The sequence below is a fragment of the Montipora capricornis genome, chromosome 2 (assembly GCF_036669925.1).
Source record: "Montipora capricornis isolate CH-2021 chromosome 2, ASM3666992v2, whole genome shotgun sequence".
In the NCBI taxonomy this organism is placed as follows: Eukaryota; Metazoa; Cnidaria; class Anthozoa; order Scleractinia; family Acroporidae; genus Montipora; species Montipora capricornis.
The window spans coordinates 52219787-52246330 of record NC_090884.1 but is presented as its reverse complement, the minus strand read 5'-3'; the positions used below and the strand labels follow the sequence as shown (position 1 = coordinate 52246330).

Here is a 26544-nt window from a genome sequence, read left to right as displayed (position 1 = left end):
ATAAGTTTACTAAACCTTTCAAAATATACTGAACAAATTCTGTGGCTGATGTGAGAGCGTTGATGTCTATTGGCCATATTTTCTAAAATGGCTACCAATGACAATGACCGACCGCTCTGCCATTCTTAGTAGATGTACCTAGGAAGAGTGAACGTGTTTCATTTTTTCACTTAAAAATACGTCGTTTCTTCAAAGCAGAACACTCAGCTTGAACAATAAAAGAGTAAAAATACAGTAGAACCCCGCGAGTAAGAACCTTTCATTTTAAAATTTAGCCTAAACAGGTTCTTGCATAAATAGTAATCACAGAAATTTAGGTTATTTAGGTTCTTAAATTGGTTCTTATTTTCTGAAGGAAACAATCACGTTGGAGATATAGGCAGAATTTAGTGGTATTCGTCCTTCGCCCCCTGTAAGCAGCCAGATTTTCTTTATCCCTTATATGAAATTTGAATAGGATTTAAATACAGAATCAAAAAGTTCACATAAAAATGACTACAATAAGTAAAATCGAAAAATCACACAAATCTTCAGAACATCAATCAATTGATCTTACTTCAAACTGTACGTAATTTTTAGATTTTAGAAAATAAGCCTAAGATCTAATTGACAAATTTTTGGCTAACAGGTTCTTAAAAAATAGGTTCAGTCTTACTCGCGGGGATTTACTGTACGTCTACTTCGAGATAATTCAACGGGAGGAGGCAGTGTGGTCCAGTGGTTAGGGCGTTGGGTTTGCATGATTCAAATCCCGTTCTAACCTCTGGCTTGGATTTGTTTCCGGTTGTCCCGGATTCAACTCTACCACGCTTTGTAAATAGCCAACTGGTTGCCTCCCGCCATTTGGGGTTCTTAATAATGTTTCTGCTAACTTTGAATTCTTTCTTTCACCTTGTTAACAGTGGAGTGCCTGTAAACTAGCTTCAAGTGATAGCTAAGTGTACTTCCTCTATAAAGAAAGCATTTACATTTTTTTTTACAAGAACCTGTTTCAAATTTTAGGGTCATCAGGTTCTTGTTAAGAGGGGGTCTAACTGACAAATTTTTGGCTAACAGGTTCTTAAAAATTAGGTTCAGTCTTACTCGCGAGGATTTACTGTACTTCTACTTCGAGATAATTCAAAGTAAACTCTTCATTTTCCTTGCGCTACTTGTAATTATCTCAACTAGCCTTGCTGGTCTAATTTGCATAAAGAAGTTTTATTATTTGTTAGCTTTTCGTAAGGTTTAATTCATGCTGTCACAAACCTTGTTGTCCTTGATACCGCACTACATGTGTTTGGTATTCATCATATGGATTCTTTTCTTCGTCTAATCAAGAGGGAATTAAAAAGAAGCTAAGGGCCTGCTATCATCGTTTTTATGACCATTATATGTAAACATAATTATTATCCGATAATTAGTACACCTATTACTAGTCATGATCTAAGTGGTATTAATTTCCAATCGTACAATCTGACTAATTACCTTTATAGTTAAAGGGAAAGTATGGTCTAGAAAAAGTTTCTCTGAATCGAAAGTTCTTTTCCTGTATTGTCATACTTGACCACCCATTTGGACTAAATGTGTTTAAATAGCCAACAATAACGCTTTAAAAATAGGCAAATTTAAATTGAAATCCGCCATCTTTGTTTTTGTGTATGCAAACGAGGTTATGACGTAGCAATAGTCAAGGATTTCTCCGGATGACTAAATGTACTTGATGTAAAGAAGAAAAACACAGGCGAGGAGAGCAATACTTTGTAGACTTGAATCTTAATCCATAGGCTAAATTGTATTGATATTGGCTCCACCTCTGAACAGATTTACCTCAAAGTCGTTAAACAGGGTTTTTTATGTGAGTTATATGCAGGAGTTTTACAAAGCGAGAGAGAACTTGCAGTGCTATCCCGGGCTCATTGCTGTGAAATAAATGCCTGGAAATCAAGTTTAATCTATCTACCGTGGCTTCCTACGAGATCCCTGTTACAACTTCAAAACAAACGATCGATTTATATATTTCCGTCAAATGGTAAATCGTTTCAGTAGCTTATATACTGCTAACATAATTTAAGCACATTTCAAGTTACGTTTATTAGCGCATAACAGTGAAAGTCGTCTGTATATGGCTTGATTCAGTTTTCGCCCTCCAATATATATGACTTTGAGGCGAATGTCACCAAGACCAATATTCATATACCTGAAGATCCCGCTTGAAGTCCTCCTTGGTAAAATGACAGACCGGAACAGACAATATAGCAGTCAGGTTTTCACGTTTGAGGAATCCATCCACGTTATATTTTCGCCGGCCAACTTTTCTTTAAATTTCAATTTTCCGGTGCAAGCTTCGGTTTTTTTAATTTTTATATGTGTTCTCAAGTCTAGACATGAGTCTAGTTTCATCCCCCTTGAAAGTGTACACCCCCAACAGCGGGAATTGTTGATGTGAAAAAGCCTTGCTACTTGTATTAAGCAACATCTGAAAGTTTCGTTGGTTTATTAAACGCTTCCCCGTGTGAAAGCAAACGAATACGTTTACTGAAGCATCGAAGACGGCTGTCGCTGAAGGAAGAAAGTGAAAAAGGTACGATTGTCTAATATTTCTTTGTCGGTCAAGGTTCAAGGTTTAAGTCTCGTTTACATTTGCTCTGGCTGATTTTTGCCGCCTAGTTTGATTGACTAGAAAATTTATAAGTATTCAGTGACTTGACTTTCTGTCGCACTTATGGCCTACATGGCCTACTACCTATTGAACCACAAGACCGTTTATCATAGTTCATCTTACATTTAAATTTCTCGAAGCAGAAAGGTCACATAACATTGAGAAAGTTTTCGGGGATCGAAGAAATTGGTAAGGTCCAACCCTTTTATTGACTATTGCTACGTCATAACACGTCATATCCAAGATGGCGCTCACCAAGTCACGAAAGAGGCAATTTCAAAGTGCTTTTGTCACATTTTAACAGGGAACTGGACAAAACGGTAATTATTTTCGAATTCCTGGGGAAAAATTTTCGTTATTTAGAGAAACTTTTTCTGGACCGTAGTTTCCCTTTAAGGTCAATATTTTCGATATCGGTATCGCTATCGATAACTTGTGTAATCGTCCTTATCGTCCTAGGCGTTCGCGTTCAATTTTTTTTTCTTTTGATATCCGAAATTCTTATTATTATTTTTTTTTTCTTTGTTCAAAAATATTTTTTACAATACAAACAAATAGGCCTTTTTTGATGTATTAAAATTCAGCTTGAAAGAGAGGTTTTGATGACAAAGACAAGGAAACTTAAGTGGATGATATGCAAATATTTTTCACACTTATCCCAACGTGTTTCTGTTGTTTTTGTCCTCACTGCCTCACAATCAAGCTGAATATTTGATATTTCAAAAATGGCATATTGCATAAAATGGAACAAATAGGCCATTTTCGAAATATCAAATATTCAGCTTGATAGTGCCGTAGCACCGAGTTGGTTATAATCATTTTATATCCAGCAAGCCCGAGTAGAACAATTGTTTTAATAAAAACTCCATGGTGTTCCCGGTGGTAGTATTGTCGACTAAAGCATCGATTTCTGCCTCGGTCTTTTCCGGTCCAAAACGGCTTTTGTCGGCCATTTTTTCTCAGAGCTGCTTTATTGCTGACGCGCTCCTTGACGATATTAGGTGCAGCAGGTATATGAACTGATAGCCTGTGTCCGTCGAGCCAATGAAAATGCTGGAAATCTGATATCCATAGTTCAGTTTTTAATAATATCAGATGATTTGGCAAGGGGCGTGATGATAATCTTACCTACTTGAAGATAATGGTTTTTGCCATTATGATCTTTGTGCCTGTATACATTTTTGTTTACGTGATGAAGAACGACTGGCTTCTTCCGCCGATGCTTCGGGGTCCACTGAAAATAATGGCCGTCCCCTGTAACGACAATAAACCACATCAGGCTCAAATCTGACTCAATAATAATGAAAAGAATGACAGTGGCTATTTGTGACCTCTTCTTTTATTGGAAGAGTCTTTAATTAAAGTGACCATGACGTAATTTCGTATATTTTGGCAACTGAATCCTAGAGTGACCCAGTTACTGTTTGAAGGAGATAATGCGCTTTTAGAAAAAAACACGATTTTGTCGTTATTCTTCAAATCTTGAGTTTTTGCAGTACCCACATCCTTATGAGATCCAATATCTTCCAACATTTCTTTAGTCCTCATGGTGGGTGAGTCTGGGTGTGGAATTTTTTTTTTTTTTTTTTTTGGGGGGGGGGGGGGGGCGTGGCCATTCTCAACCAGCGTGTTGCACGAGCGAATTCGCACTGTGACTATAAATTGAGACGTTACCATAAACACCTTATCCACAACCCCGTGAGTCTACCTTCATGTTGTATCAAGCATGCATGCCACGGAAAGGATGTTTGATATCGTTTGGCCACCGCCTAATTTTCAACATGGTTGGATCGATGAAAATAATTCAGGTCACAGTGCTGCCTTTGTAATTTCATCTTCAAATGGTCAAGTCTTTCCGGAGATTAGGACTATAAACTGTAGGTCCCGTTTTACAAAAGTTAAGTGTTAATAAACTCCATGTGATATAATAGAACCCACACACTCAAAGAGTAGGACATGTGGTTGTGAAGAAAACAGATGTGTCATTGAGACTATTGAAGTCGTGTTTCGACTTAATGACCCTGTTCACACGTGATTCCCAGTAATTTAGTGATCTTCAGCCTCGGGCCTTCTTCGCGAGTTTTACATTGTCGTCTCTATATGGCAATCCACTGTACGGTGATATCTCTGATAGCCAAAGTCTTTAATATTTTCAAGAGGTACTGATTTGAAAAAACATGGTGTGTTTCTTCATCCTTCTCCGCCGTTGCAGGGCTTCCGCCGCAAATCACCTTTCACCGTACTACACATCAATTGTGCAAAGCTAACTGCAAGCATGACCATCTGTTTCTCATTTGGGAAACATGCTTGAGTGCCCTGGATCGAGATCGACTGAACTTTCGTCTGTTGGCACATAACGTAGCTCAGTTGAACTTTGCTGCCGAACTAACCACACGGTGCTCGGCAAGCCAACCCTCCTTCGCATCACTTTGTTATGACCTGATCAAGAAATTGAAATTCTCTCACATTCTCCATGGCTTTACCTTCAATACAAAACAAGAAAGACTCCTCGGGGGAGAGCCTGTTATTGAATAACGGGGTCTTGGTTGTCTTGAAAGCTATGGTCAGGCAAAAACGCTTACAGATCTCACTAATTATGCCCAAGCATTTTTCGGCCTCGTACACTTACTTTAAGAACAGAACATAATGCTTTGCAATGCATACAGTATCCTTTTAGTAACTTAGATCATTGTATATGTGCCATAAATGACGTAAACGTTAAAGAAAATAAGAAATAAAAACGTTAGGTCGTTATTTTTAGTGAAGTAGATTTCTTCTTAAAACTTTTAACGATAAAAATAAACGGTACAAAATGACGTTTCGACCGTACTTCGGTCATTATCAAGTGCATGTAAAATTGAAACACATTGAATATATATATATATATGCATATAAGAAAAATAAAAAATATTTGCAGGTGTAAACGGACAATAAAAACATACAAAGATTCATGCTAAGGTTATTATAATTAGCTTTTACTTGTTTTCTCTTTGAATGTTTTTATTGCCCGTTTACACCTGCAAATATTTTTATTCCTCTTATATGCATACAGATATTTTTACCATTCACTTGATAATGACCGAAGTACGGTCGAAACGTCGTTTTTTACCGTTTATTTTTATCTTTAAAAGTAGATTTCTTCTTTAAGATAAAAATCCCAGCGAATATTTAAAGTTTCAAATTATTAAAGATAAAAAAAAGACTAATGAATAAAAGCTATACCCCTCTCAAAAATCTTTGGATTTTTCTCTTCGGCCACATATTCCGGATAATCATCAGGATCTACAACATAAAAATTTTTTAAGCTTCACTGAAAAAGAAGCGTTGCTTTAATTTTCACAGTACATGCATAATGCAAAAGTAACCCATACCAAAGTGAATGGCGGGATGATTCTTGCTTTTCGAGAGCTCTGAAACAAAAAATGTCGCTCATTAAGAACAAGATTGACTTCGAAACAAGAGAGGATTATGGGAGCGAAAGCATCCACCTTACATGGACCTCTTCCAATGATATTTTTTCCACTCTAAATTTAGCCCGCAGTCATGATGCGCCGCTGCTTTAAGGAAGACACCTGATTGGTTATCATTGGCTGCACGACCATCGGCAGCATGGCGCGGACCTTCATCCTCTCTTGCTTCGAAATGCATATCTATGTCAATATGGACCCTGGTACACATAAATATGAACATGGAGAGACTCTTAGTGTTGTTGTAAGTCTTCAATTCCCTTTTCTAGCGCAAAAGTCCAATAAAACATTAGCGCGGATTCAAAATGACTTTTTAGTCAATTCCTGGAATATGCAATTTTAGTTAAGGAACTGAATGATATTTAACAGTAGTGAATCCTGAGTAGGATGATACCTTTCGATTAGCAAAAGCACGTCCTCTTTGCAAATTCTTTTGGGTATTTTACCTTATAAGTAAAAGGAATGTTTACGTTTTTAGCGAGCAGGGATGGCGCAGTTGTGAGAGCACTCGCCTCCCACCAACGTGGCCCGCGGGTTTGATTCCGAGACTCGGCGTCATATGTGGGTTGAGTTTGTCGGTTCTCTACTTTGTTCCGAGAGGTTTTCCCATCTTCTCAAAAACCCACATTTGATTTGAATTAATTTAATTTGATTTCTGCGTTCAGTGTCCCCATTATTGTCCCAGCACTGAAGAACTTGAGACTTAAAATATTTAACGGTAGTTATTCAAGTTTTAGTGGACAATATTATTAATGAAAAAATTATAGATAATTGAAGTGTGGGCTGTAGACGACAGAGAAAAGATCCTCTCAGTTACTTGGACAATTTAAGCAATTGCCTCTAATAGACACCGAAGAAATTGAGGTGGCTCCAACAGCATTGGAACCCATGGCCTCTGCGATGCCCGGTGCAATGCTCTACCAACTGAGCAATGAAGCCACACAGTTAGAAGGAGCAAGTCAGTTGTGGGGCTCATGTGTTCCCGTGAAAGGACTCAATGAAAGAAATGTAGAAATTTGAAGTGCGGGCTATAGACGAAACAGAGAAATGACCCTCCCACTTTCATTGAGTCTTTCAGAGGGTGTGAGTGGGGTTAATCGACTACCGACAAAGGGCTAGAAAATATTACTGACTACCGACAAAACGAGGGAAAAATTACCGACTAGTGTCAAATAAATTAAGTGGGATTTACCGACAACCGACAAAGGTCGAAAATCTTAACCGACAACCGACAAAGTAATAAAATTTTAACCAACAACCGACATGTGGACCCCCCATTCAGACCCTCCTTTCATGGGAACACATGAATCCTACAAATTGACCTACTCAGTTGTCTATTAAACAAAATTGCTTTAATTGTCCAAATAAGTGCGAGGATCACTTGTCTTTTTCGCTTATTAGGATTCAAATCGTCCAAAACTGCCGATATCAAGTCACACAGTTATTTTCTTCCACACAGCTCGCAGTCATCATCTCTGACCACCTCACAACTTTTCAACCAGTGGTTGATACGGCTCGGTCACAAGGTCAGCTAAAGAGTTGTCTACTACGATGCAAACCCTCATGGTTTCTCTTCCAGTGCCAAAAGTTAGAACGAATATTACCTTTACAACTTTTGACGCATGGCATAGTGTCGACGGGACGTCCAAAGCGACTGCAGTCGTGCCCACCAAATTGCGGCTTAGGATTGGTGCATGATCTGTGACGGTAACGCACTCCCTCGCCACATGTAACGCTGCATTCTGACCAATTGGAAAAAGCGGTGTATCCACCATTAACTGAAAGACATCAACACAATATCGCATGGGTCAGCCAGACATGATGTGTATCATCCACAATATTGCCAGCGTTTTTTGGTATTTCCGACTGTCTATTAGTTTAAGGAAAGACATTATTTGCTTACCTGGGCAGTTATGCATGTTGCAAGATCTCCGTTGTAAAACTTGACGGTTATTGACTTTGATCATGCGCAGTTTGATTCCTCCGCCGCATGATTTGTCACATGGTGTAAATTCCGTAGCTAACACGTTATCTACAAAAAAGATGAAAAGATGTGTCGATGTGAATTATAAAAGTCAGAGATAGGGTGACGAGGTTTTCACATTGAGGAAGAGACACCACGTTAAAGGCACGAGAAGCGAATTCGCTAGAGTCTTGTGAAAACTTGAAAAGTGTTAGGTTAACTTAACAAGTTGAATCGACAAATTCAAAATGGTGTCCACTGGAGAGGGCCATGGTGGACAAAGGAGAAACTCCAGCGAATATACGTGACTCACGCGTGAATCCAGCGGCTAGAATTTTCCGTGGGGTCGAGAGCAAACAAACTCGAGCATGCGCAGTTCATGACAGTGCCCCTTTAAGGAAGTAGTATGAGACTCACTCTCGTCACCAGAGCCTCAAATCTTATGTCTGCGCATGTCCCGAAGCTCTTGAAACTCTGTGTAGGAAAACATGCGTCTTAGGGTTCTTGCTCCGCCAATCAGAGACGCTTTTCCATGCTCTTCAGGAAAACCAATAAAAAAACACTTTGTTTCAGGGTTCCCCAGAGCTCCTCTCTCCTTCAGTCGTGCGCAGAAGAGAAGAGCTCTGGGGTCGAGATTGTATGAGACTCACAGAATTATAGTCAAAACTAAGTACAGTGACTTGCCTTCAGTTTGATAAAGGACGAACTTAATCAATAAACCAGTCAAAAGAAATGAATCGAATGAGCCGATCATAAGGCAAGATATATTTTGTAATTATACAATTGAATCGAAACGAAAAGATGCCTTGAAATTTATTGTCATGGTTACGACTAGGAGTCAATTAATTAGTAAATTAATAAATTAAAAAACAGCGGGAGGATGCAAAAGTTTCTTTTTAAAGCCGGCAAATTCTCAGGCAAATTCAGCCTTATCGCTTCCTGTAGAGACAGCAGATTGTATTTATTTAGCTCAAGGTAACGTACTTACTGCAAAGCTTGCAGGCCCTTCGACAGTATCTCTTCATTAATTCGCCAAACGTCAAGCAATACCGCTTAGCTGCCCATTCTTCGCATGCTTTGGGAAACCTGTCCTCGCAAGTTCTAAGATAAACTGAAAAATACAAACTGCGATCGTTCCATGTGGCAAAGGATTAAACAAGGTGTTGTAACGCTATGGTAAGTGTGTTGTGGTTGGTAGGAAGGTTTAGCAACAACGCCAGCTACGGCAACGACAGTGACAACGCCACAAAACAGTAATATCATTGGTTAAAATAGCAAAAATCCGCGTGCTGCACTTGTGACACGCATTTTAGTACATTTCTTTGCCGTACTCTGCAAAACAACAAAGTGGAAAAAAATTTAGCTCTTGAAAACAACTTGGGAATACAACAATAAACTGTTCGTTATCTATCTTAAAGGCCTGGCCAAACGCTGGCAACATTTCAACGCAACATCATGCCACATTGTAAAGGTTAGCGTTATTTTTAGCTTTAAAGAGCAGCATTTGGGGGACACTTTGTGACATAAATTGTCTGTATTCCGAGACACGAGTGATGTTAGAGTTGGCGAGAAGAGCAAGGGGACACTTCGGGACGCTTATTGAAATCCGCATGCATCTAATTAGGGTCAAACCTGGGCATATCTCAGTCCTGGCAAGAGTGCACGAGTCTATAGTGTAAGGATGGTCTGTTCGCGTAGATGGAGATAAGCCTTACTATGAGCGGCGCAACGAACTGACCGTTCACCAAGGTTGCATTCTATGGGGAATGAGAGTGGTAATCCCCAATAAACTCCAAGACAGGGTGTTGGAGGAGCTGCACGACGGGCATCTGGGTATGGTAAAGATGAAAGCTCTAGCGAGGGAGAAGCTACGTCTGGTGAACTAATATCAACGCCCAACTGGAGGAGCTAGCGAAAGCCTGTAGTGTGTGTCAGCAAAACCAGATGATGCCTACTAAAACGCCACTGCATCCGTGGGAGTGAGTCACTGCACCATGGAAACGCATACACATCGACTATTCCGGCCCGTTTCAGAACTCTATGTTCTTGGTGGTTGTCGATGCTCACAGCAACTGGCCAGAAGTGACTCCGTTTAGGTTCACCACTTCAGGTTCGACCATCGACGTCCTACGCTATTTGTTCCCCAGATTTGGAATTCCTGAACAGATCATTAGCGGCAATGGTGCACAATTTGTTTCTGAGGAGTTCCAGGCGTTCGTCAGGTCCAATGGCATCCGCCATATTACATCAGCACCATACCATCCGGCTACAAACGGTCTCGCGGAGAGGGCAGTACAAACCTTAAAGCAGGCAGTACGTTCCATGTATCAAAGCTCAAAGCCAATGAAGGAGAAGTTGGTAAAGTTTCTCGTAGCTTATAGGAACAACCCTCACTCCACTACCGGGGAGAGCCCGGCACAGTTAATCCTTGGAAGACCGTTCTTCCAAACCGTAAGATGGTTAACCAACAGCACCAACAGAGCATCAGGGCCGCGAATGAGAAGGGCAGACAGCATCGTCAGTTAGAGGCGGGTGACTCGGTGATGTCCCGAGATTATCGAGGGGATCTGAAGTGGCGCTCTGGGCTGATTGTGAACAAGTCAGGTGATGTACGAAGTGCAGGTGGCACCAGGGATTGTTTGGCGTCGACATATTGACCAGTTGAAGCCTACGGCAGTTGAGCATACAGTTCAGGTCTCTGACACCGACACGGTTCAGGGCCGCCAACCCAAAGTGGCCAGCACACCACCAAAGCAAGCCCAGCGGAGTACCTCACCCAATGTGGCTGGTACAGTACCAGAGATTCCCGTGGCAAATCAACCAGAGATGGTTCCTGTTCCCACACCTGTAACTCCTGACCCTACTGAAGCGCCCCCAGTCAGTCCTATGGTCTGTGAGCGGCGGTATTCTCAGAGAGCGCACAGCGCACCATGGAGACTCGATCTCTGAATTGCTTTTTTGTTTTCCTTTGTTTTCTATTTTTCTTAGAGAATGCAGGTTAACGGTCACTGTTAGTCGATTTAGTTGTTTCCTTGAGTTGTTTTCCTAGGCTCAGTTACAAACTAGGGACGGATCCCTTTTGTGTGGAGGAAATTTTAAGGTCTCCCTGTGCGGTTACCGTATAGTAATTACTCGCGCACGCATAGCTCCAAGGAAAACGTGTTTGTAGTGAACCACCATGTTGTCTTGGTGTGTTCTCGGATCTGTCGTCAGTACATGACAGATACCATCATCTATGGAGCTCTGTCTAATACGTCTTGTGTATTGGAATGCTGTAAATGTGGTCTGCCAAATTTTTCTGGTTCCTTATTTGACTCTCTCGTCAATATACAAAATGAGAACCAGTTTTCTCCATCAAATTCCAGTATTAGATCTCCCACACATCCTTCATCTCCTTCTGAGACATATTAACGTTGCCCTGGTAACCATTGAAACCTATCTATCCTAATTATGCACTGCCAGAGTGTCATTACAAAGAACAAACAAATCGCCAAACTGGTTTCAGGTCCCAACCCTGGCATCATAATTGGCACAGAGACCTGGCTGTCACCTGATCACATCTTAGGGGAGACCCTAACATCCCATCATTACACAATTGCGAGAAGAGAGACATGACCACCGATCCCCATGGTGGAGTACGTATTGCAGCCAAGAAAAATCTCTCTTTTTCCCTGGAACATGAACAAGAGGCAGACTGTGAAATCCTTTGGTGCAAAGTCAAACAAACTGGTAGCAAATCCATCCATGTGGAAGCATACTACAGAGCACATGTAAGTGATGAAGTTATTCTGCAATGCACCATCAGTTTGGTGACTTACTGAATGGTAGTGACTCGGTACAACTGTTTGACATACCAACTAGACAACAAAATACCTTAGACTTGGCCCTCTCTAATAATCCCTCCAGCATCACGGATACGTCTGTTTTACATGGAGTCTACGACCATGAGAGTCCTTAAATTACATTGATCTCGAACCAATTGGGCACAAACAAAAATCCAGAGAATTTTCGAATTTCTCTGTACAACAAAGCAAGATGGGACGCTTTTGCAGAAGATCTGTTCCTGATTGGTAAATTTCTATGCGATGAACACATGCAATGGCCTATCAGCAAACGATCGCGACACATGGCTAAAGTTGAAAACAACCGTACATGAAGGCATTAACAAATATATACCGCAGAATAGAATTCGAATTAAGTCCAAAGACAAGCTTCCTTGGATGACAAGGGATATTAAGAAACTAATCAAGAAAAGGGATAAACTGTCGTGAAAACCATGTTGAGATCAGCTCTTAGATCCCACGCACATGGTGCCCAAAAACTCACAATTTTATCTAGGAGAATCAAAGACATAAAAATACCATTGAAAGAGTGTTCCGCAGCAATTGCTCCGATAAGCACACAAATCTAGAAGAGGTCTTATGAGACTGGAGAAGTAACAGAATATTGGAAAAACGCCTATGTTACCCCTGTTTTTATAAAAGATAAAAAATCTGATGCATCAAACTCAGGTTATCTCCTTAACATGCATTGCCTGTAAGGTTATGAAACGTATACTTGTCAATGAAAATAATGAAGCACACCCCTGAGGTAAACAACATCTTATACAATTTACAATGTGGCTTTAGAGAAAAACGCTCCTGCCGAACTCAGTTGTTAGAACTTGTCCATGATCTAGCGAGCAACATGCAAGGCGTTTGATAAAGTCGGTCATCTTCGCTTAATCCATAAGATTGACTTTTATGGTATCCTGGGGAAAACAAAAAGTCGATGGAGGCTTTTCTGACAAACGGTACCCAACAAGTTGTCTCGGCTGGGGAATACTCTGACATGGTACACGTCCAGTCTGGGGTTCCACAACGCTCAGTATTGGGTCCTTGCCTTTTCCTATTACACGTGAGCGATCTAGCTGAACGTTTGTCCTCCACATGAAGACTATTTGCTGATGACACCATATTATACCTAACTATCCAGTCTATGAACCATTCAGCGACCCTACAGGATGATGTATGGAAGCTTGAAAGATGGTCAGACAAATGGCAGATGGAGCTGAACACTGAGAAATCCTGCGTGTAACCAGAAAAGATAACCAGAAAACGTACCCCATTGATCTTTGATTACAGACTGTATGGAAAATCTCTAGAGTCAGTTGATGCTGACAAATATCTTCGAAACACTATCACTCACGATCTTAGTTGGAGCACTCATATTTCAAATATTATAGATAAAGGCAAAAGAACTCTCGGCCTTCTACGGAAAAACCTAACAGTAAACTCTCCTATCCTGAAGTCAATTCCGTATAAAAGGTTGGTTTGACCAATATTGGAATATTCTTCAGTGGTATGGGACCCTTATACAAAGCTAAACATTGATAAAATAGAAATGGTGCCAAGACGATCTGCCTGCTTCCTAACAAACTGTTATAATCACATAGCAAGTGTCACTGATATACTCAATAATCTAGTGTGCGATGTTTCATAATGGTCGTGCTGATATAGATACGTACAAGTATCTCATTCCGGAGTTGAAAGTGCGCACAAGTCGTCATCTACATAATTTGTCATATGAATTTGCTTCGTCTTCTACAAACTACCGCGATTTTTTATTCTTTCCAAGAGCTATAAAAGAATGAAACAGCCTGCCACAAAGCATGGTTGAGTTGCCATCCTTGCCCTCTTTAAAGGTCCGATTGGCTAATCACTTTTGAAACCAAGAAATGTCAACTGTTTTTTTTCTCTGTTTTATGGAAATTTCAATATTTTATGGAAACCCTGACCATTGGAAGAATCATCTTTACAGATGGAGCCAAGTAATGTCAGTAATGGAAGATGATGATGAAGAAGAAGAAGAAGAAGAAGAAGAAGAAGAATTTCAAAACACTTACAATAAGCGCAAAGTTATTTTTGAATCGGCGTTGTCATTGGCCTTACCATCAACTGCTTAGTTAAACTTTCTGTTATCTAGGCCAAAGACCCCAACTTCAGTTGGTGACCAAACCGAGATTTTATGCCAGTGCATACGCTTGCAACCCACCAGCAAGCACAAGGGCACTCCAACTTTTTTAATCGATTTTTTCTTCATTATCAACACGATAGAGTAGACGATGTTACAGAAAACTTTAAAAATAAACAGCGTTAGAAGGTAACTTACGTATGTTATTGTCATAAGGCTTTAGCTCTTTTAAGGTTTCCCGAAGAGTTTTGTTGTGATGACGCAGTGTATTCATCCAAGGATTGGTGCTACTGTCATTGGAGTCATTTGGGACACCGTGACGTACAAGCTCGTTTGCGATGCGGTCTACATCGTCTGCTGAAGCCTGTGATTTAATGTCAACCGTCTTGTTTCCACTCCCTGCAACAAAATGAAATCCAATAGAATCCGCATTTAATACAGGTTGAGTTTTTAACGTAAAACCGCTGTTGTGAGCCAACTTAAACTCCTTTTTGCCTGTATTTTGAATGGGGTTTGTCTCTTCAATGGTAGATTGTATTCCAGTGGTGTTAGGACGCACAAACTGCAGCTTGGGGAGATCTGTTAACTTTGTGACTGTAGTTTGTTTGGACATTTCGGATTTTGAAACTTTGAGATCAGGTGAAAAGGGGCCAACCGATAGAGTGCCACTTAGTCGAAGACCAGTTGAGACTTTTCTGTCGTTGAAAAGTGGTCGTAGGTTCGTGCCACTTAGTCGAAGACCAGTTGAAACTTTTCTGTCGTTGAAAAGTGGTCGTAGGTCCAATATGTCTTCGTTTCGATTCGGCTTCTTATTGTTGGTCTCATTACTTATATTCGCATGCGAATCTTCGATTTCCGCCAAGACGCTTTTCAAATTCTCGATATTTTTGTTCAGAACTTTATGGGCCATTTCAAAGTCGTGATACGCTGTGTGCTTTTGCGCATGCGTACCTTCTTTCACAGTCACGTCATCAACACTTCCATTAAATTTGCGTTTGGCTGGTTTGATGCCTTCGTTGATAAGCATAGTTATGTTCTTGGAATGCGCAGAGCTTTCATCGTGCGCAGTTCTCTGCGGACGCTTGTTATGACTGTCTGCGTCGATATTGTCGTTTTCATTCAATTCAGGTTCTCCAGTTATCACAATGTCCTTATCGATCATAGTTTGTTCATTTTCATCTAAAGACCCTTCGGAATTTCCCACGATGTTATGATCAAGGGCTTCCACGCTCTCTTTCCTGTTCTCCTGACTAACTTTCGAAGAATTACCAACAACTTCTTTTAAAATTTCCTCATGACTTTGCTCTGATTTGCCCGTCTCCTTGTATACTTCAATATTTCTTTCTGCCTCGTCTTTGTCTTTGTAACTCTTATCAGCAGTCGATTGGTTCATCATTCCCCCCACCGCAGTTGCCGCCATGGCGTTTACTTTGTCTTGGATGTCTTTCTCAAGATTCTCCAAGTACGTTGAATTGGTTGAATTCTGGGAAATTCTGAAAGCTTAAAATTGTTGAAAAAGTAATGCAAGAAAATTTTTAGATTCGAGTGCTGTAGAACTAATACCAAATTAATTACTCTGTTCAATCGCAACAGACAATAACGATTAAATCAGCCACTCAAAATGCAAAGCAAATACTGACATGCAGTTACAATTGGTTTTGCTTTTGCCTCGGTGAAAAAATAGCACGGAAAAGCAAACAAGCGCAACGATACTTTCGCCACTCGATTGAATATTGAAACCCGCGTATTAAAGGGTAAACTGCTACAACTTTTAACTGATCGATTTCGGTGGCAAAATAGAGACGCAAGTTCAAATGCATATTGTAAACTCTTGTGCTTAGGCCTTCCAAGCTTAGCAATAATTAAACAAATGGTGAAACAACGCATTTTTGATAAACTTAAAGTTTTGTGTGGTTCAAAAACGTTTGATTTCAAAGCTGAACTAAGTTCCTGCACAAAAAAGTGTTTCGTCAATATTATAGTGATTATCATAAGTAGTTTTATACACATCAACACTGACAAAGAGAATACGCAACAGCTTAAGGGAACTCAGAAGAAATCCGAGTCCAAGGTAAGATTTGAACCCACGACACTCCAAGATCCAGCTGGATGCTCTAGCCACTGAGTTAAGGCAAGCGAGGGTTATCTACATGGGCTTTTGACTAGAAAACACACCACGCAGTCACGTGGTCAAATAAACGCAATTACCCCTCATAACTGCATCATGCAGTCACATCAAGCATCAGAGATAAAAAGAGCCATCCGTCTGTGTCTCTCTTAATTGTTGTATTTATTACAGCTTGATGCACCTCTCACAGTTTGGAAGGTCTAAGGGATATACATCTCTTGATGTATTTCAAGGCAGCTAGCTCTTGATGTTAACCTTAGTAGTGTTAAGATGTTACTTTATTATCAAGTAACTTATTATTAAAGTGCTACTATGATAATAATAAAAAAATCACTTCCCTTTTTCCTTCAGATTTGAAACTCGGCGTGTTTGCTTGACACCGGAATGGCAAACTTTTGATCTTCGAATTATATTCAAAGCCTGTTTTCTAGGATTTCACGATCCGCCATTATTCACGTTCAAGACTGACCGATTGGACCTCAGAGGGTTGGATGGAGGACAAGATGACCTCAAAGACTCACTAACTTAAAATTTCAGGGGGTAAACGCAGCTTATTATACACGCAAAACACAAGTTTAAAAATCTGAAAGCTCGAAACTTCCGTGCTGCATATTAATTTAGACGCGTGCACAAGCATTGCATTTTTAAACTAGTGAGTCTTTGACGTCATCTTACCTCAATCCAGCTACCATTAATTAGGAAATTTTCAGAATGAAGGCTTAAATCTTCGGTGACCTAGTGCTCAGTTAACTACAGTCTTGATATACAAAGAAAGAGTAGGATTGTTTTTTTGTCATGGTAGCACATTAAGATCGTTTTTCTTTATCTCAGACTCAGAGAGCTCAAAAATAATACGCAAACAGATTTCAAAGTTATGAAACGTCTGTTGTAGCACACGATACGTCAAGTTTATAAAAACGCGTTGCTTCATCTTGTTGATCTCCGCTATTTGTGTCTTTTTTAATTTGCATACGCAGCAACGTACATGAAGGCATTAATCAAAACACATTATAGCTTTTCGAGTAGTTTGGTGGGGATTGAAGGGCACACTTAGGTCACTATCTTGGTTCCGGAAGAGTGCGATCCGACTTAAGTACTGCTCTGCTTTCAAAATGACAGCCTTGTCTTTGCAACATCTGTCTTAATCAAGCGTTCGCTGCCAAGAAAACGCCCGCTCTGCAGGTTAAATACATTGCAAACTATTTTTCGTTATTGATCAGGAAATGGGACAGTTAAGCTTTGTTTTTAATTTTTACCTTCTTCGACTTCGTTAATGACATCTTCATTGGTATCTTTTGAACCAGCTGTTAAACGAAATTTTAAAATACAAATTCTAGGTAACACTTTTGACCAAATGATTGAAAAGCAATGCTGTGGGCTAGCTACCTCCTATGTAGCAACAAGGTTGGAAACCCAATAGTTTCCCAAGATGAACTCCCTGACCGTACCAGATCTTTCTGTAAGTCAGCAGACTCAACAGAAGTGCATCGAGAAAGGCGAGGAAGTAGCGAAAAGAAAGAATTTCATAAAAAATATGACAGGGTGACTTACCTTTTTCGGGATTTAAATTTTTACCAGGTTGGGAAACACCTGTATAGAGATAATACCGTCTGTGAATTGCGACAATGATAGTGGTGAGTGATTGAAAAAGATACTAAAATAATATAATAAGCTATTGACCCATGGCCCTTGAGGGCGAAGGGTCTAATTGTTTTAGTATCAGCCAACTAGTTGGACAGAAAAGACAATAATAAAGTTAGCAAACGCAAGTTGAAGAAATATTTAATTGGGAATAAAACGAAAGAAAGCGTCACGCTTTTCTCTACTCTAGGAGTATTACTTATAGTCCTCTAGTAGCGTAGCCAATTAAAATGCAGGATTTGCATTAGTCCACTAGTTGGGTGATACTAAAATAATATCATAGATGTTGGCTAGTTCAAAATTGTTGTCTCTATTCAGAGAGGGCTTTCGATTTTGTTGGTGATTTTGATGTCCATAAAACATTTAAAATTTAATTGATCAAGGACATCAAGGGAATTCGCAACTAACACTTCGTCATGCCGTAAAAATTTTTTTTTTTATACACTCTTACCAAATCGTGGTAAAATCGGTTATTTTTGACAATGAAACGTTGAAGTTGGCAAGAATTTATGAAAAGGATCTCCGAGTGCCATACCGGAGTTGTGTACTTGATACCTGCTTTCTCACAGGGACGCCGTCGGCGAGCTCATTATGTATCAATAGACCACTTTCGATATATTTAAATTCAGTCTTAAACGAAAGGCATCATCCGGAGGCTCTGGGGAATAAACCTATACAAACCTTATGTTTATTCCCCAGAGCATCGAGATGATGTCTTTTAAAGAAGGGCTGAATTTTAATATATCGAAATTGGTCTATTAAGACAAAGTTTTTTTTATTTCAAGCTAAAGAGTCGAGAACAACAGGCTTTCTGTCGTTTAAAGGACGCTTGTGGGGAGGCTTAGCTGTTTTTTTTATCAAACAAAAAAAATTGAATACTAATTTGGCTAGAAATAGCTGTCACTTACTTTCTGAGAAATTGAAGTTTGATACTTCCTTGTCTGACTTTGCATCATCATCAGCTTCTATCCAAGAACAACAAACTTGATTTCTGAGAAAAATTTTTTTGGTTTCTAGAAAATCATTCCGTTATTACAAGAACACCTCAATTGACTTTAGAATTTTTAATCTCTTATTTGAAAATAGTTGAAACAAATTTAACTTCGAACCATAGATAACTTCACTTAAAATATTGGGCATCACCATGAGTGGTGTGTATCCGAATTGAGTCTCCTACGTCATCTAAAAGGAAGCCAATGATTTATTGCCAGTAGAATTTCTAGGCTTTAAGCTGCAAAAATAGCTTCTATTAAGAGTCCATCACCCAGCGTAATGGACACATGCTGTCACTTACTTTCTGTGTGGTTGGAGTTCGATGCTTCCTTGTCTGACTTTTCACCATCAGCTTCTATCCAAGAACAATAAACTTGAATTATGAGAAGAGTTTTTTTGGTTTCTAGAAAATCATTCCATCATCACAAAGAAACACCGCAATTTACTTTAGAATTTTCGATGTCTTATTTGAAATTAAATAGCTGAAACAAATTTAACTTCCAACCATAGACAACTTCAGTGAAAAATATTGGGCATCACCTTGAGTGTGTATCTGAATTGAGTCTCCTAGGTCATCTTAAAGGGAGCTAATGATTTATAACCAGTAGTATTTCCAGGCGTTAAGCTTAACGATGAAATGACATCTGAAATGGATCATATGAACTGCGGATATGAAATCAAGTGAAGCTATGATCTTCGCAGTTATGAACGCAATTTTTGCAATTGCGTAAAGAAGCCTGATAAAATTCAGGACTTCAACGGGGTTTGAACCCGTGACCTCGCGATACCGGTGCGACGCTCTAACCAACTGAGCGATGAAGCCGCTGACGTTGGGAGCTGGTCATTTGTGGGTTCCAAAGTTCCCGTGAGGAATGAATCAACGATGAAACGGATATATGAAACCCCGTTGAACTCCTGGATTTTTCAGGTTTCTTTACGCAATTGCAAAAATTGCTTTTATAACTGCGAGGATCATAGCTTCACTTTGACTTAATTCTTATTTTGTTTATAACCAACCCCTGGATACGGCAATCTCGAGTTGAAAGATGTTTTCCAATTCCCGCAATACCCTCCGGCTATTCTAAACCATTTAAGGGAGCAGGAACTGCGCATAGACCAGGGATTGCGCAGAGAGCAATTTTGTGGGTTCAGCTTGTTGATTCTCTACTCTGCTCCGAGAGGTTTCTCGCGGGGCACTCCAGTTTTCCCCTCTCCTCAAAAACCAACCTATGATTTGATTTCGTACGGTGTCCCGAATTATTTGTATTTTTATTATTGAAATAGATTAATATCGATTGCACCAGTTTCTTACCTGGGTCCTTACTGGTTTCTAAAATTGTGAAAAAGAACAAGACATATTTGTATACGTAATCACGTGGTTTCGAGTGTAATTTGGAAGAAATAAGCACGCGCACATTTTTTTAAGACGAAACAAATTACACGAGCCCGTACGGCGAGTACAGGGCGAGTGCAATTTGTAGTCTTAATTTACCACTGCTTATTTATTCCAAATTGAATGAAATAATCATGTGACTACTAATTAATTAATAAAATTAAAATTAATCAAAAGAAAAGCACGCGTATCGCACACTCACGCAAAAATTGCGCCATCCGGGGCTTACATTTGATTGGCTAACTGAGAATGACCAATCAAAAGTTTTGTTTGTTACCTCTTTGCTGCACCGTGTTACCTGGAAACTGCATTTCTCGTAGTCAATGTGTCATTTGTATTACAAATTAATTTAGTAGAGTTGCAGTGAATTGACGAAACTATGCTGTTCATGGCTATTACGAGATTTTGTTTCTGGGAGTTACTGTATTCTGATAACAGCTCTTGTCAACTCTTTCCATTAGAAAGGAAAATTCCAAAGAGCTTTTCACGAAACTCAAAATTCTAACCTGAGAGTTTCTTGCTGGCTTGATTAATTACAATGGTGCTGTCTTCGTCTGGCTCATCTGTTATGTAATTCAAAGTAACGTTTTTACACGTAATATATCATTTTATCATAAAAACTCTTTTTTTTCTGCCATTTTAAAATTAACTTAATCAAAATCAATAAACAAACTGTGGTGATAAACATATTATAATACATTTTAACTTGAAGTTTCATATGATACAACATACATCTTCAGAAGTTACTAATGAACACATTTTTAAAAATTATATACGTGTAAAACTTTGAGAGAGACTAGTAACTAGATTAACAACGATGCTCTTAACAAAATAAATGTAATATAAGCAGTGAATTCTGGCTTGTTTTATTGGTTAATAAAGCCAGAGTTTCTCACTGCCAACGTTTTCGTTTAATGTTGATTTAAGTTCGCATATTAGAAAGGTTTCTTTTATTTTACAGTGTAAATCAGATCTTCCATTTGCTAAGACTTCAAAGTGGTCGCACTTGATGTTGTGACAGCTTTTGATATCATTTTATTGTATACTCAGTAGAATGTCGCCTTTCTGATTGGTCAATGATGAATGAATAAATAGGTTATAGACCGCAATAAAGGTCAAAGAGTGCAATACGAAAGTTGCTATGGAAACACAGTGATAGAGTAACTGCAACAGATTCTTTATGTCGGCCCGATTTTTTTCAAAGCTGCCGCCAAAAATCGGGCCGACAAGTCGCACCGAGTCGCACCGTGTAAACCGGCCTTAATAAATAAAAAATCGTATGAAATTTTCGTAATTTATGGTCACTCTTGGTCTTTTGAAAGTCCTCAAACTTTCAAAACAACACTCGTGCCAGGAGTCCATGCTCGCGCCCATAAGTCACAAAATACACTGGCGTTCATACGATTCCCTAGACAAATAATTAACAATTATTCCATGAGCGCGCGTTGGATATGAGATGGTAAATAGCCAAGGAGGCGCGTAGCGCCGAGTTGGCTATAACCAGTCTCATATCCAACAAGCGCGAATGGAATAATTGTTTTATTAAATTCCTCAAACTCCAAAAATTTCGAAAAAAAAGCGAGCAAATGCGAGAGAAATCGAAAAAACATAATGAGAACTGATGCGATGTTGTGTAAGACCTTGTGGTGGGACAAAAACAGAGGCTCATCACAAAAACATTTCTTACCTTCGGACTTGATCCAAACTTTCCACAAAAACGTTTTCTTTTTTTTTGCTTTATTCAGAGGGAAATTTTGTTTTCCGGCGAAAAAAGTTTTAGCTTAGCAACGCTTAGCGCAATCATTTACCATGAGTGAACCAATCAAAGCTTAAGCACGAGAAATGCACTGTCCAAGGTAAGAAAATTAACAATAAAAATTAATCACCATGGGCACCCAGTAAACATAAAGCCATAAGGAGATATTTCCGTAGTCAGCTCATGCATTGTGGCTTTAGCGGAAAGAAAAAGAAGCAAGCGGTTTATTTAAAATGCCTGACCATTCAAAACACAGAATAGGAACTGATTAATTCAACTAACCAATAAATGTACCACTTCCAACAAGAATTGTTTTCTTCTCCGCTGTTGTATCTGAAATTCAAAAAAAGAAAGAAAAAAGAAGAAAAATTCATTTCATTTAAATTAATCATACCATTTTGAAAGACTTGGCCAGTGACAATCTTGACCCCAGTCTTCTCGGAGCTCTGCTTCCGCCGCTTCTTCGTGCTAATATAATTTTTTTCCGCGAAAAGAAGACAAGCCCGCTCGCAGGCTATCTCAAAGTGAGGGTGTGTAGTCGCAAAGCCTTTCGCCAACTTTTTGTCATTATTTATAGCGATTTGCGAATCACGAGGCAATGACTCAGAGCGGCCATGTGTACATCCGCGGTCATAGGTTTTCACCGATATTAGCGTATCCTCGAGTCATCATTGCAAAACGCATCTTTGCATTCCAGCATTTCACAAAGGGGTTAAGCCATCTTCTAAACTACACTTGCGCTTTATTTCAACAACTAACGTCCTAGCAGTATAGGACCGGGACAACTGTTGCCTGAAGCCTTTTCAATGGGTCAACTCCAATTTGTCTCCCACAGCACAGTGGCGGAGCGTCGGAACTAGTAAGGTCATAGATACGATTCTGGCTAGGAAATCTGGGGTTTTCGCAGGTCGTCATCGAATAAAATACATCTTCTCAAAAGAATGAATGAATAACATGCCAAAAAAGGCCTCAACTTTCAGTGACACCAACTTAGCCACCATGATATAAGGATGCATGTTCTTGCATATATAGATGGTTTTCAATCTCGTGATGAGATGACCATGTTGGTGCACAAGACAATAGCAAATTATGGCTCATGTTTTGCATTATAATAGAGTCAAATTCCCAAAAGACTTTTCTGTGCACCAACATGGCTGCTGTGACGTCAAGTGAAAACCGTCTATACAACACAAAAACAAGAATCTTACCTTTCTCCTTTTTCTTGAGGCAATGATGACTAGCGAGATAAAAGGTAGAATCTATTACTTCTTTACTTGATTCGTTGACTTTACCCAACACCAATCTGTAGGGTTTGTAATTCTTGTGACCCATGAACCACGAGGGGTGACTACAGAGCTCGAAGGCGTAAAGTGCTGGGTTGTTTGTGACTTTCAAAATAAAGAATGTGGCGTCCTTGTCTGAAAGCAAACATAAAAAACAGTATAAAGGAAGGACAATTTAAAAGCCGTCATAATGCCTCATTCTGTGGGACATAAAATCTGGTTAGAAGTTATATTTGTAAACATTGTCACTTCAATAAACAGATAGATGAAAAAAACGATCGTGGCTCTTTGACCGTTGTATTGCAGAGTTTGCGCTATTTGTTGTATTCAACTTAATAATGGAGGCTTTACGATCTACTATCGTCAACGAGAACGTCACGAAACAACAATAGGGAGCTTTAGCAATGACGACGGCAACGACAACGAGAACGTCATGTAAAAACATAAATTCCCGTTATTGCGATCACTTCGCGACTATTCCGAACTTTTAAATATGACAAAGGTGTGGCAGTCCTTCAGAAATGAAACCGTTACGAGCGGCGGTTAATTTAGGGGAGAAAAATGAAAATTTATGTCCAAGTGCTGACGTTCTCCATAACACCTCAAACTTGGTTATTTCAAGTTGTAGTTTTGCTGACGACGGCAAAGAAATTGACAAAAAGGAAAAACACACGTGCAGGGCGTGCAAAGCTACTGCTTTTGCCTACTGAATATGCAAATTTGTAACGTTCTCGTTGCCGTCGCCGTTGTCGTTGCTAAAGCTCCCTAATATCATTGGTTAAAAGAGGTAAAATAATCGTGCTGCACGTGCGGCACGCACTTTATCAAATATTCGTGCGGTACTCTGCACAACAACGACGGGATGTCACCAAATTTTGAAGTTTTTAACGACAACGCGAGGGCACAAATTTGTATCTTCCATTCTCTACTTTTACTCTAAAACCGTTTGTACCAATTTATTGTTAGGATACTTCACCCACATTGTACGATGCGAAGAAGATGGCCTAACCGCGAGAAAATAACGATAGTGCAAAGTTATATTTTGAGGTGACGTTTTCGTTGACGTCGCCGTCGTAGATCGTAAAGTCCCTAATAATAATGGTGTTTTGTTTTGTTGCTTTCTAAATTACAGAATTGGCTCTTCATCCGAAAGTGGTTTTTGAGGCCGGAGAGAGGAAACTTAAAAGTGCCCGAAGAAAAACCTCTCGGAGTAGAGTAAACACGTGACTCTGTGGGACCCGAACCCGGGCCACATTCGGTTAGAGGCGAGTGATCTCCCTTAACGGAAGTTTAGTTGTTTTCTTACGTGATTCTAGAAATAAATAACACTCACTAAAAATTGGTTTATCAACTTTTTTCTCCAAGTGGAATTTGTAATTTTTGTGACGCAAGAAGTATCCAGGGTGGTATAGAGACTCTAGGGATACTGTTCCTTTCTCGACCGAAAGTCCTTTATGAATCTTAAAAATTCCTGGATGATGTGAAAGCACTGCTTTCTTTTTGTCTGCGTGCAAGCCATAATTTCGCTCGGCTTTTGTCGGGTCATCCAAGGGGACGTTTATGGAGAGAATCTTGACACACTTGGGCAGCAGAAGACCTGAGGAAAAAGACAAGAGTGGAAAGGAGAGTTCATCAGTGAGTGGCACACGCAGACTCGGAAAAAGGTTCGGATGATTTCCGGAGCGTTTAACCTTTCCCGACTCTTGTAAATGTTAGAAGTTCTTGAAAAAAAAAATAAAAAGGTACTTATCCTTTGTTAAAGAGAGCGGCATATCGGTGAAAGTGTTACAAACTTGATTTAAACCTCCTTTATAAGGCTAAAAACCCGTACAAACACGCATGCTAACAAGCAGATTAGTACGAGTTGTGCGTTCAGTCGACAGAGATAAAAGAAAGGCACATAAATTAATAATAATAAAGATAAAAGTAATGTAATAGGACTGAGTGGAATGCAATTCGGTCTGAAATCATATCGCGCAGCGGGAGTCTGATTTGTTTATCACGAGTATAATTGCAGGCCCGATTGGACGACACGAAGTCCTCTTACGAAAGAAAGAAAGAAGAGAAAGCCCCAATTTAGGAGTCTGTACACTGTTTCTATGGTAATTAAAATCAAGGTTGTGATTAATTGCTTTAAACTACAACTTTAAATGGGATTGGTTGATTTAAACTACAACTTTGAATGTGATTGGTTTATTGAACTGTCCGATAATAACTTGGCAAGTGAATTAGTGGAAAATAGGAGTTTTTGAACCAATCACAATAGAGGAAATTGTAATTTTTATGATAATAATAATAATAAATAATTATAATAATTATATTATTTCTAATAACTAATTTATTAAAAGTTGATCAAAAATTACAGAAAATGTACAATAAATGCAAAGAAGATTACAATAATATTGATGAATGAAAGATCCGTTGTTTAAAACCATGTAATTACCACAATATTAACCAAAAAAAAATATAAATAAACCCCTTTTAAAAGATTTGAAAAATAAGAAAAAACAAAAGAGCTGATTAATTATCTTAAGTTAAATCTCAAAATGTGTGCTAAATAATAGCATGACTAATAGCGCTGGGGCGCTAATTGGGGAACACTGTAATTGAAATCATCTCAATTTAATGAAAATCAATTGATAGGTTGGTTTTTGAGGAAAGGGGAATGAAACCGGCGATAGCCTCGCAGCTCCTACAAGGTCTCACCTGATTGGAGACCACCCTTGAGGTTTAACAAAAGAACAAATAACAGAAACAATGGACCCTAGAGGATAGAGTTGCAGCCCTTTTGTTTTAGGCCTAGGGTCCATTGTTTCTGTTATTTGTTGTTTTGTTAAACTTCAAGGGTGGTCTCCAATCAGGTGAGACCTTGTAGGAGCTGCGAGGTGACCCGAAACCGGAGTACCCGGAGAAAAACCTGTCAGTGCAAAGTAGAGAACCAACAACCTGAATCCACATATGACGCCGAGTCTGGGAATCGAACACGGGCGACAGTGGTCACCGTGGGAACTCGAGTCCTCCCACCACTGTGTTAGCCCTGCTCTCCTAAGTTACACAGTATAATACAAAAACTTTTCTTCAAGAGGTAGATGTTATAATCTCTTACAATTTTCTTTCTTACGGCGCTCAAAATATTACAAAGAAAAAGAAAAGATGTAAATATGATACAAACATCCAAAGATAAATATAGAAAGAAAGAAAGAAATAATACAATACAATACATTCTTAATCATTGACATAGGGGATTTTCAGGGACAATGAAACACAATCACAACAGAACAGAACATTAAACAGCAACTGTCAAGAACCCCAACTGGCCGGGGGCAA

At 39.3% G+C, this 26544-nt stretch overlaps 1 protein-coding gene across 10 annotated transcripts in view; it reads right to left on the bottom strand.

The window, feature by feature from the left end:
- LOC138026660 (uncharacterized) overlaps positions 1-26544 on the bottom strand; it is a 40486-nt gene that overhangs the window by 11831 nt on the left and 2111 nt on the right. For 2 of the 10 annotated variants that reach the window (XM_068874099.1, XM_068874115.1), the window contains exons 2-18: positions 24551-24814; positions 23143-23352; positions 22217-22267; positions 20685-20741; positions 20098-20115; positions 19087-19140; positions 18701-18757; positions 17703-17741; positions 17408-17455; positions 14222-15523; positions 9060-9182; positions 8012-8140; positions 7713-7886; positions 6013-6051; positions 5864-5923; positions 3770-3895; positions 1249-1311 (exon numbers count right to left, since the gene is read on the bottom strand). In XM_068874099.1, the coding sequence (XP_068730200.1) occupies positions 1249-1311; positions 3770-3895; positions 5864-5923; positions 6013-6051; positions 7713-7886; positions 8012-8140; positions 9060-9182; positions 14222-15523; positions 17408-17455; positions 17703-17741; positions 18701-18757; positions 19087-19140; positions 20098-20115; positions 20685-20741; positions 22217-22267; positions 23143-23352; positions 24551-24814 (2814 nt within the window). The remainder of the gene's footprint in view (positions 1-1248; positions 1312-3769; positions 3896-5863; positions 5924-6012; positions 6052-7712; positions 7887-8011; positions 8141-9059; positions 9183-14221; positions 15524-17407; positions 17456-17702; positions 17742-18700; positions 18758-19086; positions 19141-20097; positions 20116-20684; positions 20742-22216; positions 22268-23142; positions 23353-24550; positions 24815-26544) is intronic. The other 8 variants (XM_068874163.1, XM_068874155.1, XM_068874134.1 and 5 more) reach the window with 7 other exon arrangements.